This window comes from Procambarus clarkii, chromosome 52 (assembly GCF_040958095.1).
Source record: "Procambarus clarkii isolate CNS0578487 chromosome 52, FALCON_Pclarkii_2.0, whole genome shotgun sequence".
Classification (NCBI taxonomy): Eukaryota; Metazoa; Arthropoda; class Malacostraca; order Decapoda; family Cambaridae; genus Procambarus; species Procambarus clarkii.
Genome location: NC_091201.1, coordinates 29,062,359 through 29,075,624, shown reverse-complemented (window position 1 = coordinate 29,075,624; position 13,266 = coordinate 29,062,359). Strand labels below are relative to the sequence as shown.

Here is a 13,266-nt window from a genome sequence, read left to right as displayed (position 1 = left end):
GATATCATGCATTAGACCTAGTTGCTATGAGAGGTTTAAGTTTTTATGCTGCAATTTGAGTTTCCAGTTTGTCCAAATTCAATAATACAAAAAGCTTTCTGGCGGTCCATCATTACATATTGGAACTTTAAACCAAATAGTGCCTGTAAGTACTTTCATTTTATGAGGATGGGCTGCCATTCAATACTACCATAGTTTTAGAAACCTAATACAGTATTATTTTAGGAGTAGCAAATTTAGGAATGCGGCTAACTCTACAATACTGTATACTGCTAAATTAAGTAAAATAATCTCCTTTATCATACAAGTGCAGTACTGTATCATATTTTCAAAAAACTGCAAAATAAGTAAATTTTACTTGATATAATTTGATTTGAATAGCAGATTTATGTTGTGCCCTAATATTTTTACAGGTATGTTTCGACTGCAGTTCCAAGAATCCAACTTGGGCCTCGGTGACATATGGAGTTTTCATCTGCATCGACTGCTCGGCTGTGCATCGCAGCCTAGGGGTTCATTTGACATTTGTAAGGTCAACACAGCTAGATACAAACTGGACATGGCTACAGCTTCGCAATATGCAGCTTGGTGGTAACACAAATGCTGTAAGATACTTTCCTTGTGCAGTAATTTTTATAGTTATAAGATGCATCTAGTAGATCATTTAAGGCAGTTAGGCAAACAATCAGTTGTATTGTAAGGATAATAGATTACTAAATGTATGCTGAAGTATGGCAGAATGCAGTTTTATACTCTCACAAACTTAATATACAGTATATATACTGTATGTTACTGTATATAGTAGCATGTATATTTGTAACCTGCTTTATCTAAGCATTTGGTAATTTTGCCACTGTAATTTGTTCTTTATTTTTCTTAATTATTTCTAATTGGAAAAAATGCTATTGCCAAGGCCACACTCACTTTCCACTCATGATCACTTTTCTAAGGGGTTAAAGCAATATTTTATACTGATTGGGACATCAGCCTTGTTTATTGATGGGTGGGTGTTCAATCCTTGACAGTCAAAGTGGTTAGTCAACCTTCCTTCCCACTGTCCTATCAGAGATATCTGCTGTACTATCCAAATATACCCTCCAAGTGCTATGTAGTCAGACTGGCTTAGTACTTTCTCAAAGTTAGCACATTCTCGTCATAAAACAAATCACGTATTTTCAAAAAATTGACATGCACATCAGAAAAAGTGTGGAGCATCATGCCTTTTTATATTATTCTTGAGGATACTTGTGATCATGGCCTACCCAAACAATCTTTTAGGTATTGCTCACTTTTGAAGCATGTGATTCCAGTTCTGCATAATGTTGAAATTCATGTCTAGTCAAAAAATGTGTTATGCATATTGCATTGGAAGTGTTTTAAAATAAAGTATTTTGGTAAGTGGGGGGAGGGGGGGGGCTTGGCATGGTGACTTCTTTTGATAATTACTTACTTGGTAAGTGACTAATATGCTTGGGATTTTTGCCAGGCACTTTGCAATGAAGTAAAAATATTTAAAAACCAAAACCTACTTGAATGAGAAACTAATTTAAAATATAAGTGGAATATTGCTAAGTTTGTTATTGGATTGGTTGGTACAGTGATGACTTCGCTTCTTGCAAGTTGGGCGTTTGATCTGCCAATGATTCACGTGGTAGGGCACCATTTCTTCCCTCCTTCTTATCCCAGGCTGTTGTCCATGTATCCCTTCCAAGCACTCTATATATATTCATACCGAATTAGTGCTTCTTTCTGATAATTATCTTGTGCTGTATCTAATGATTTTTTATTATGTCCTCATGTTTACTTATCATCCTGGCAGGCAACATTCTTCCGTCAGCATAACTGCACATCCACAGATGCCCAGCAAAAGTATAACTCGCGGGCAGCGCAGCTTTATCGTGAAAAGCTCTCTCAAATGGCCCAGCAAGCTATGAGGATCCACGGGACTCGGGTAAGTGTAGCAGTTTGCAGTGTCATATTACATGATTTATCAGGTTATTCTGTATGTGGCATAATATAATCCCAATAATGAAAAGTAATGTTGCATTAATTGAGAAGTAGACTGCCACAACCTTAAGATAAGTACAGTAAAATGTACTCCATCAGATGTACTGTACTGAATAATATTTGGAATTTATAATTGTATGTACAGTAATATTTAGGTAAAAGATAAAAATAAGTGTTTAAAATTATAATCAAAAGTTTCTACCCTCTTATTACTTAAGAATGTTGACTTAACTTAATAACTTATATAATATAATCAATTTTGAGCTTTGACATGTACAGTATACTGTTGTACAGCAATGTTCAGAATTTGTTTTATAAATATTTGGAATGGAAGCATTAGATAAAGGTCAGCTGTAAGACCCCAAGCAGACAAGGCCTGCAACCAGTAAGTACCTTAATTTGCAAGTAATACCTATCAATATTTCAGAGAAGTTGTTTATAAATACCAACTATTGTAGGCACAATAAGAAATGTTAATTTTTGTTCATTAAGAAATGCATTTTGCATGTGTAGTTCACTTTTTAATTTACAGTCAGCAGATACAATACTTTTTAGTATTTCCATGACTACTTTGTTGAAAGGTAGCAGTTGTGACTGTTTCTTTTCTATACCAAGATGGAGCTAGACCACGACCAAATCCATAAACTGGCTAGCACAGTAGGCCTGGCCGCATGGTCTCCTGCAAGTATATCTGCATCGCCATCAACCACTCAGCTAGAGCCTATGGTGGTGAGAGGGGGGAACAGTTCATGCTGTTTTGAGTGTGGCACAGTCTTTGCTTTGGTTTAGAGGCCATATTTATGAATCATGCTAATACTGACTTGACCAAATTTGTTGTGATTTCCTTGTTTATCCATACCTATATAAGATGCCCAAACCAATAATACTTACCGGTCATGGTAACAATGGAAGTATCTGCAATATGAAGCAAAGTCCCTCTGCATGAGTCAGTAATATGGTTTTGTGATGCTCACAGTGTGATATTAAGAGTTCCTGATTTCAAATTCCCACCTTGTGCTGTAATGTTACATTGTATCCTGTGAAGAGTTGTGTACAGTTCCCCATCCTTGTTAAGTTTTAACAAAAGCACTTGTCAAAATTTAATACTCTACTCGGTAAATATACGTGATGTATTAAATGAAACCCACATAATTTCATTAAAAAATGATAGATTTATCATGTGTAAGTTTACAAATTGAAACTAGATACACTATTTTATATTGAAATAAACATAACCCATCCTCCTATTTAGATAGTAATGTACAGTATAACCTCGATTTAAGGAGCTACAGTATATGGGAATAACACCAATTTGTTGCAGTGAGGGATTCATTGCAACATGATATACCTTAAGAATGCCTTTCCCATGCCCTATGGGCTAATTTCAACCTATTTTAAATATTTTATTAATTTTATTGGTTTAGGTTATTAGAAGACCCAATGTCTTGTGCAATCATTTTTATTACAAGGTAGTTATTGTGAAGACTTCCTTATATTTACTAATTTTAGCAACCAAAACACTCTATTTTCTTCCTGGTTTCAACTGAATTGGCAGATTTATTGCCACTGTTTACATCTACAGTGGTACCTCAGCTTGCGAATTTAATCCATTCTCGGAGACGGTTCATAACTCAAATTCATAAATCGAAGCGAATATTCCCATAACAAATAATGTAAATTTAATTAATCCGTTCCACACTCCTAAAAATATTAACTTCAAAGTAAATTTTATACCTAATTCACCCAAATCGTTAGTATTAAAGTATGTAAAAGTTATTGCTTACTTTTATTGATGACTCCTGTTGGCATATGGAAGATGGTGAGGGAAGAGAAGGTGTTTAATGTTTAGAAGGGGAGTCCCCCTTCCATTATAACATCAGGCGTTGATGACTTCTCTGGAGTACTCTCTCCTACGTTTTGCAGGAGTACCACTAGGACCTGGTTGTGGCTCGCTTGTTTTAATAAGAATCTGTCTAAAGACACTTGGTTTTTTCCCTACATTTTAACACTTGCCTGTATTGAGACATCACGTTGTCATTTAAAAGGTCAATGCAATGGCCTGCTACAGCTTTATCTAGGCGAGTTTTTTCAACAAAACTTTGCAGTTCTTCTCATACTTCACACATTTTCTTAATGAGGAAGGGACATCCTCTACTGCCTCTACTCACAACTATTTTCTTAGGTTGAACTTTACCACTGACTTTCTTGGGACCCATGGCGAGATATATAATAATTTATTTAATGTTCAAATACCCAAAAATCTGAAAAACGCTGAAATTCTTTACGAAGAATTCGGGCGCGATTGTCACTAGGCAGGAGGCACTGGTAAACTGAGGCGTGGTCGCCGTGCCACCACTCGCTAGGTCGGCTATATGCGTATCGACAAGCTACGTTACCCCCGAAGCAAAGTGTATAACCCGATTCGGATTTTGTGAAGAAATTGGGCTCGTACCCCGAAAAGTTTGTAAAGAGGGGCATTCGTAAGCCGAGGTGTCACTGTATACTAGACAACTACTAAATGAACATATCTGCAAAGAAATTTAACCACCTTTAGCTCATTTCTCTTGTCCCTAGCCTCAAAATAATCTTCCCAAGGTAGCAGGGCCATACCCGAGTGAATGAAAATCCAGCCAACCAAAAATGGAAACAAACTGTAGAATTTGGTTATAAATATCCTCAATAGCTTTCCCAAGGCTCCAACTATTTCCTGTAATCTTGTGCCCATCCATGGATAATCATTTAAAATGTGATTGGAGGCACACAGTTACCATTCACCCAGCAAAATTGCTGCAAAGACATGCAGCCGGAGATTTGCTGAATCAAGGTTCTACTTATAAATAACAATAAGGACCATCGTACATATGTTGATGGAATGGACAGTTAGAAAGTAGAATTTGGTACTATTGAATTTGGACAAACTAGAAAAGGTTTTGTATTTGTTGCTAATAAAAACGAATCTAACCATCCTAGGCCTAATACACGATATCCGAGGCTTGATTGTACATGTGTATATACAGTACTATGCCTAGGAATATTTGGTTTTTTTTTTTAGCTTAATTTTTTAACTATAAAGTGAATAGTACTAAATTCTACTATCTAATTTTCCATTACAATAACCACTGCACTGCGCCAAACAACAAATGTCGTTTTGAGAGTTGTGCATTTTTATTTTATAATTAGGCTATATTTTAATGTGTTTTAATAGTTTTCATCAGTCTGTGTTTTGATATGAAAATAGTTGAGTTCGGAAACATATTGACGTCGACTTTACCAGAACATTTATAAAAACAACAAAAATATGTCCTTAACAATTGTACTACAAAGTTTTTGCTAAAAACAGGTACGCAGTGCAGGGGTTAATATACCCTATATATATATATATATATATATATACATGTATACTGTATATGATAGTCCAGTTGCAAAAAGTACTACTGTATCTAAACACGAGGATGGGTTGAATAAATATTCTTAGAAGAAATCAAATATTTTTCCTTAGCGAATTTTATCAGAAAAGTTTTTTTATGAAATTTTAGTATACTGTACAGGAAATTTTAATATACAGTACTGTATATAAAATACACTGTTTATATATTATGATAATGTGCTTTCGTATAAATTATCTTTGGTCTATTGGGTAACATTCTAGTACATACCTTATGCTCTTCGCAGCTTCATGAATCATCCTCCAAGATTTTAACAATATTTGTGCATTTTCAGTGATCCTTTATCAAATAAGGAAATTGGTATTTTTTCATACATTCTTACTCCTGCTCTTGGATTTTTTCTTCTGTGAAGTTTCCAGTTAATATTTTGAACACTCGGTCGTATTGATTAAACTTGGCATAAATTGGAGTAAAAAGTGTGGCTGTACCGAATATTGACATTGTAGAATGTAGCTCCCCAGGTTTATATTTTTAGTTTTCGTGAAATGTCTGAAGAGCCTATATTAGTATTGATGTGAGACAACTCTCGTACATTATCATAAAGCAAAGGTTTCTTTGCTATATCCAGTCATTTTTTTTTTTCTCTTCATGGTTACACCGTATTCTTTACACGTACAATATGTGTGTGTGTAGGTATTTGGGGAGAATTTATTGATAATTTCTACATAAAATTGAAGTACTGTACAGTACTCTATAGCCGTACGACATCTAGCACAGATTGTACTGTGCCCTTATTAAGCCATGTAACTACCTGGTGGCAGATTATGTAATGGGTTTTAAAACCATAAGAAGGCTTAATTAAGTCTTCAAAATTAATAAATATTTCTGCATCCACAATGCCACACCACTTCCAAACATCTACCACTAATTATAACTCCTAGGGTCATTATTCTCTACTCATTAAAGCACCATTGTACTGTACTCCATTACTCATTATACCAGTGTTTGTATCCCATTACATGCTGGCCCTGAGATACCTCTCTTGATTGGTTGTGATCCAAACATACCTGGTTTTGTCAAAAATTAAAAGGCTCTTAATCTTACTACATAAAACTTTCACAGATTAATATTGATGGACAGCCTGAAACTATAGTCCAAGAGGAAAAGAAGGAAGTTGATTTCTTTGATGATCACGTCAACAATGCTGCTCCTGCTTCCCCAGATTTCGTGCATTCCAAGCCCGAGTTTATTTCTGCTAAGGTACTGAAAACTTCAGCTTTGGTACATTCTTGCTGTTAATAGGTTACTCCAAGGTAATCACATACATTACAATTTTTGAAGACTTTCAGACTTGGTTATGTTGATGTAGTGCAGTGATATTTTTCATTATTCTGTATAAAGTTCTGTCAAAAAAATGGAATTAGTTATTTGTGTATTTTGGAAATGTATTATTCCAACACAGCTTCTGATTTGTTTCTGCTTGTTTTCAGTTTGCAGCCAGAAGCATTCTCCCCCTGCAACCTATTGTTGATTAATTAATGTGAAAGATGTGGTTAGAGATCTTTTCCATGCTTCATCCAATTTCTTTTTCCTTAAATGTTATTGGAATGCCTCTCATACTAGATGAATTTAGCCAGTGTGTGTGTGTACACTACATATGATAGGATAACTATTATAATTATTTTAACTGTTTATATAGTTAAATGCTAAATTTGAGTTTGCCACACCAATCTATTACCTGCATTTGTTTTTATGTATGCATCTCCTGTATTAGTCGTTTTATTCTCAATTTAGCTTTAAGCATGTACTATTCAACTTATGTGATGGGCATTTGTGCAAGTGATGACGATTTTTCAGTAACACAATGTTTGTCTAGCATTTCATAGTGTAAGGTTTAATACAAATACTTTTCTTTAAAACTTTTTTGAACATTTACATTGCATCAATAATTTTGCAGAACTTTTGAAGTTAATTCATTGTGTTGGGACAAGCAGCTAGGGTTGATTCATACACGTTAGGCTTATATCGAGGTCCCCCCCCCCCTCCTTAATTTGAATTACTGTACTGATCTTATCCAGAATGCAACCCCACAAGCTGACTCCAGGGGTAGCTACGTACTGCTAGGTGAACAGGCTCATTAGGTTGTAGGAAATGCGCCCAACCATTTCTATCTTCCATCCGGGAATCGAAACCGAAATTCTTGATTGTGAGTCAAGAATGAACCCGACCGTACTACCGGGACCCTTTTAAAATTTTATTTTATTGCCGGAAATAAGGTTAAGAGTACGACAAAGGTTTAATTAAGATAGAGCTGCTTGCGGTGGTATGAGGACTCTGAGGGTCCATTATTTGTTCCACTGTGTTTAGTTGGTATCAACTTATTTTGAGTAGTGAGTTGAAGAATTTTGTGGATTTGAGTGTAATAAAAGCAGTACTTCTAACGAACGATATTAACTCTGGCTGCATATAAAAAAAGTGTTAGATTGTGAAAATACAGCATCTTTATTAATAGAAAAAAATAGCCCAAGTACTGTAATGTATTTCCAGGCCAAAAGTGTTCTGCAAAACTTAGAATATAATAATAAGTAATAAAAAAGATATATATGCCAACAAGAATTTGAATTGTAAGTGGAAACAAATAACAAATGGATGAAGCAAGTTGTAATGTTTGCGCTCACATTTGCATAGTTGCCAACAGGTGGCAATGCATAGTAAACAATCCTTCCCACGCTCTCCTGAAGGGAAGATTCTAGAAAGAAAGACTGCACTTAATGATTGCTTAAAAAAAAAAAAAAGCTCCAAAATAGGCTAATTGGAAAAAAAAGTATGAAGGCAATAGTTTCAACGTCGTAGAATGTTCATCCAGACATCTTGGCCCTCATTATGTAGGCTGTAACCAGGTAGCTACAGCTGCTTAGCAGCATTGCAGAAAAAGTCACAATGTAGGTTAAATATCGAGAATAATTAGTTTCGGTTAAAAATTTGATCACCCTCATGATTGTTATAATAATTTGTAAATATGTACATGGCCATTTTTTTTTAATAGAAATGTAACAATTATTTTGACCCAAACCAATTTATGGTAAAATAGGCAGAATTGTTTTTAATTTTGCAATTAACCTTCATAAAATTACTGTACTAGGTGAGATTGCTTACTTCTTGGATTTGATATTCAGTATACAGTATTGGGAACATTTATAGCTTTGTATCGAGTTACTTGGATCATACAGTATTTCATACTAAAAAATGTGTTCACATTTTGTCCTTCTGAAAATTTATTTTAACATTAATATCACTTGAAAGGGCATAAAATTGTCATGAAAATGGTTTAAGTAGGAAAAAATGCAGAATTTTCTTGATCTTTTGCCCAATATTAACTAAAGAATAGGGGTCATATTGGAAGGGCTGAAAAAATTATAGGATTATAATAGAAGTATCGTAGTGAGAGGGATATTCCGTTGCAGTAACTTCATTACATTTACTTGTGCTACTATCTTTTCTTCCATCTGTCATCCCTTTTTATTTAATGATTGTTTTTATTATTATTTTGAACTCCATTCCATCTTCATATGTTATCAATCTGTTGCAGATCTCGTTTCATTAGCATGCATTGGAGCTTGACCGTTCATTTGAATACGATCCTTATTTTAAAGCATGTGTGGCACTGCTGCTGCTTACTATGTTGTTTATTCCTCAGAGTAAGGCCATAAGTAACGGGACTAATGGGTCGCCAGAAGACGAAGCTGCTCCAAACGTTGAGGTTGCTCTCAACATGTCTGCCACTGAGGCGCAGAAGCTTGCTAACGAACCTAGAAAGTCTACAATAGGTCAACGAAGACCTAATAAAGTGAGTACGAAGAGTGTCATCTGAGTACAGTATTAATATAAGGTTATGCATGCAGTATTTATTCTAGATCAGTATTCCTTTGATAATGTGATTTGGGTATACAATATAATTGCCTGCTTTTTTGGGGGTTTTATTGATAGAAAACCTCATCTTTACACATTTTCTATATCACTAAAAAATTTTTTTATAGGAAAGACTTTTAGAAAGACATATCATAATTAGTCTTATTTAAAAGTTTCTCTGCTTTGTATACCTTGCTGTCACTAGCACTGGAATTGTTTACTTGGTAACACTGATCGGACATTAAAACGACTCCATTGACTTGAAGGATTTGTTTTAAAATTTGCTACAAGGTAATTTACAGTAGATTTCATTATGTTGCCTTTGACTGTGACCTGTAATAAATATTTTACAAAACATCAACTTTTCAAATTTATTTTAGGTTTTCATTATTTACTTCATGTTAGTGTTTTACTTCCCCATAAAACTTAATTTGGCTGAAAGAATTTTCTTGACTATCTCATTTTATAAAGATACTTCTTAACAGTGTATTAGGGCATGACCCCTGTGTGTATAATTTAACCTGCCCATTTCTGTGTACAGGTAGAATCTACTACATCACCTCTAAAGGTAGTGGTGGGAATGGGAGGTGTGTGTGTGTGTGTGTGGTGGGCCATACCGATATGCAAGACCGAGATCATTATTAACTACATATTCTTAAAGCTTGTAGGCCACTGCTGTTCTTTCATGTTAATTTGTAGTAAAAATGATCATGCTTTTGAATATCATATACTTTGAAATGCACTGGTGTTATTTATTGACCTCTTGGCTGTAGGATTAGAAATGATCACTCGTTTAAAATGCATTGAGCAACGTTGGTAAATTAAGCTGTTGTACTAAGTAGAGGGTTCACAAACTTAAATTACTTGCTCTCTGTTCTATTATTAAAAAAATTTTTAAACTTGTTCTGCAGCTGAGGGGTTAAAGCGCACAACTGTGTTTGTGTGGTCCATCGTAATTGATAATGATGCATTTTCAAGGCTACTTGTGCAGTTTACCAAGAACATTATCATTACACCGAGAAATCACCTTATCATGATAGATCAATAAGAACATCTACAGGAGCTGTGATGAGGATTCGAACCTATGCGCTGGATATTCCCAGATGTACACACAGTCATTATCATTAATCTTTATGCACGCTTTACTCATGAGTCTGACGTGAATTTGAAGCACTGTAAACGCACATACATTTTCAGTTTTCTTTCATCTTTTAGACCTATCCTTGATTTTAAGAATTATGATTGGTAAATTGAGGATTTATTTACATAGGCAGTTAGGTTTTCTTGGCAACAATTGAAAAGCTTGAATTATACATGATTTTTAAATAGTATGGTCCTAAATCATCCGTAATTAGGGTAGTAAGGCTAATTATCTTCACTGCAAATTTAATAGCAGTCCATTAAATTTATATCAATTAAAATAAGTGCCAGGGCATTGGTTTTGGGTAAAAATTTGTGTATAAAGTTGATTAAACTTAAGTGGGTTTTATACATTGATGTCAACAGAGAGGTGCTACACAGTGCTGTTTGACACTTAATGACAGCAATTACATGCCAGTTGTGAAGTAGGTAGTTGGAGGTTGTCATTATCTTGAGTACTTTTACTAACCTAACGAGGTACTTTTTAACCTAACAGCAAATCGGGTTTTTATTAATGTGCAAGAAAAAAAATTATTATGCCAGCTTGACGGCTGGGGCATATTGATTTTAAAATTAGAAAACTTTGAAATTCTATGAATTGTAGCATTACATAGAACTCTAAAAAGATATTTCAAATTTTTTTTTTATTATTTTTTATATTTTTTCCATAATAAATTTGTATTGTTTTGTCATATGTAGTTTCATTGGTAATGTAAGCCAACAGAAGTTCTTATAACAATTTCTAGTAATAAAGATTAAATATATATTCCTGATTTATCACAGTTAGGAGCAAAGAAAGCAGGAGGACTCGGAGCACAAAGAGTGAAGAAAGACTTTAGCGTGATTGAAAAGGAAGCCGCCCGTAATGATCAACTCAAACAGGAAGCTAAGGAAATGTCCAAGGAAGAACAGCAACATTCAGTAAGACTTGTATACTGTCTCTCTCTATCTCTCTATCTGTGCCACTTAATCCTTATATGACACAGCTACCTGAAAGTACTAATGTCCTGGTGTACGTGACTAAAATTAGTTATCAAATGGGGAGGGAGGGGGGGGATATAAATGGAAATTAGAGCAGCTTAAGGGTTAGGTTTAAAGGTTGGTGAACATAGTCGAGCATAGTCATACATGATACTGTTCAATGCTTAACTTCAATACCATTTGAGATGCTTTAACTGGACTTTTGTGGTAATACTGGACTCCATTTATAGTCAAGGTGCATACTCCCTAATGGGTATGGCAGATTTCTTTATTCTTTGGGGCTTTGATTTTTTCTTTTTGTTATGGTGCCAAAGAAATGATTTATCAATTGATCTTTTGTACCAAAACACAATTGCGTATTTATAGTTACAGAATTTGGAACGTGCTTATGAAGACATGAGTTTGGCTGGCAAGCGAGAAGAAGAGAGAATGAAGAGAGTTGATCCCAAAAAAGCCCAGCAGGCAGAACGTCTTGGAATGGGGCTTGGCGCTCGCAGGTAAGCCGAGTTAGGTGCTCATAGCAAAGTTAGGCTTGAGGGGAGATGTTGCAGGCAGGCTGGGTTTTGGGGGGAAGATGTTAGAATTAGAATGGGTTTGGGGAGGGAAGGGGTGGCAGCAAGAGAGATGTTGCTGGCAGGCTGGAGTTAGGGGTTGTGGGGGTATTGAGGGCAGGTAGGGCTTTGGGCTTGGTAGCCTGGTTTTAGGGAAGGAAGGAGTGCACATAGATTGGTTTTGTGGACAGGTGGTTATGCTTCAGGAAGATGGAAGGGAAGGGTCTTGGACAAGTGACTGGGATTGGGGGGTTGTAAGCAGGCCAGGCTGGGATGTTCCTGGGCAAGCTGTTTACCCCAGTGAAAACTTTTTTCCATTTTCTAAAATCCTTGTATTGTGAATGTAAGAAATTGTATGTGATATTTTTCAAAATTTATTTTACTTGTTTCCATTTGTTGTAAAAGTCTTCATTTATCGGTCAACTAAGAAATAATTGAGAATCTCATCAATATATGTAGTTAGTGTGATTTTCTGAGTGAGAAATAATTTTTCCAAATCCTGTACATTCAGTGGTTTCCTCTACTGTTTTTAACCCTTAAACTGTGCACCATAACTAAGGTTTCATCATTGGTGCACAACACACCCAGGGTTGTTTTAGGCCTATCATGAAATGTTAAACTCCCACACACATACAGGGCTCGCATTTGCTTCCTCAGGCCTCCAGTAATCGTCCCCTACTTAAAAAAAAAAAATCTATCTATCCAGAGTTCGTCACTTTCCTTTAGGGCTTTAGTAGGAAGATGAGGACCCATGTCTAGCACACCACTATCCAGTGTCTAGATGTGCAGGGTGGCCATACAAGGAGCTATTGAACTTTTAACAGCAGCAAATGAGTGATTACTGTGTATAGTATATATTTATAGGCAAACTGTGTGCCTATAAATATTATAAATTATAATATTTAGTTTCATGAACATATATATCTGTGTGTATTAGTATGAATAAATAGATGGTGTGCATATATTTATACACATCTGTATGTGTGAATAGTTTTGAAATTATACATAATAAACACTACCATTGACACACCAATACAATTTGTTAATATGAAAAAAGTAAATAAATAAAGCAAAAAAACAAGATATAAATTGACAATTATTCCCGGGTGGCACCTCGCCTCATTTCTACCGAAAGAACTCTTGGTACTCCAGGGCCGCTTTAGATAAACCACAAAAGATATAGACTTTTTATCTTGATTTTTGTGCTTCCTGGATGCTAATTAACAATGTCAAATTAAAAAATAATTTTTTTTATTTTGTTTTTCCACACTACAGACGTGTCACGTGTAATG

General features: G+C 35.1%; 1 protein-coding gene across 5 annotated transcripts in view; it reads left to right on the top strand.

Annotated features, from left to right (window-relative positions):
- Positions 1 to 13,266, top strand: part of ArfGAP3 (ADP-ribosylation factor GTPase activating protein 3) — a 41,428-nt gene that overhangs the window by 3,271 nt on the left and 24,891 nt on the right. For 3 of the 5 annotated variants that reach the window (XR_011222727.1, XM_045750814.2, XM_045750815.2), the window contains exons 2-8: positions 414 to 605; positions 1,820 to 1,951; positions 2,623 to 2,736; positions 6,516 to 6,653; positions 9,091 to 9,240; positions 11,226 to 11,363; positions 11,790 to 11,920. Coding sequence is in view for 4 of the 5 variants with exons in the window: in XM_045750814.2 (XP_045606770.1) it covers positions 414 to 605; positions 1,820 to 1,951; positions 2,623 to 2,736; positions 6,516 to 6,653; positions 9,091 to 9,240; positions 11,226 to 11,363; positions 11,790 to 11,920 (995 nt within the window). In the remaining variant the exon portion in view is untranslated. The remainder of the gene's footprint in view (positions 1 to 413; positions 606 to 1,819; positions 1,952 to 2,622; positions 2,737 to 6,515; positions 6,654 to 9,090; positions 9,241 to 11,225; positions 11,364 to 11,789; positions 11,921 to 13,266) is intronic. The other 2 variants (XM_045750816.2, XM_069304583.1) reach the window with 1 other exon arrangement.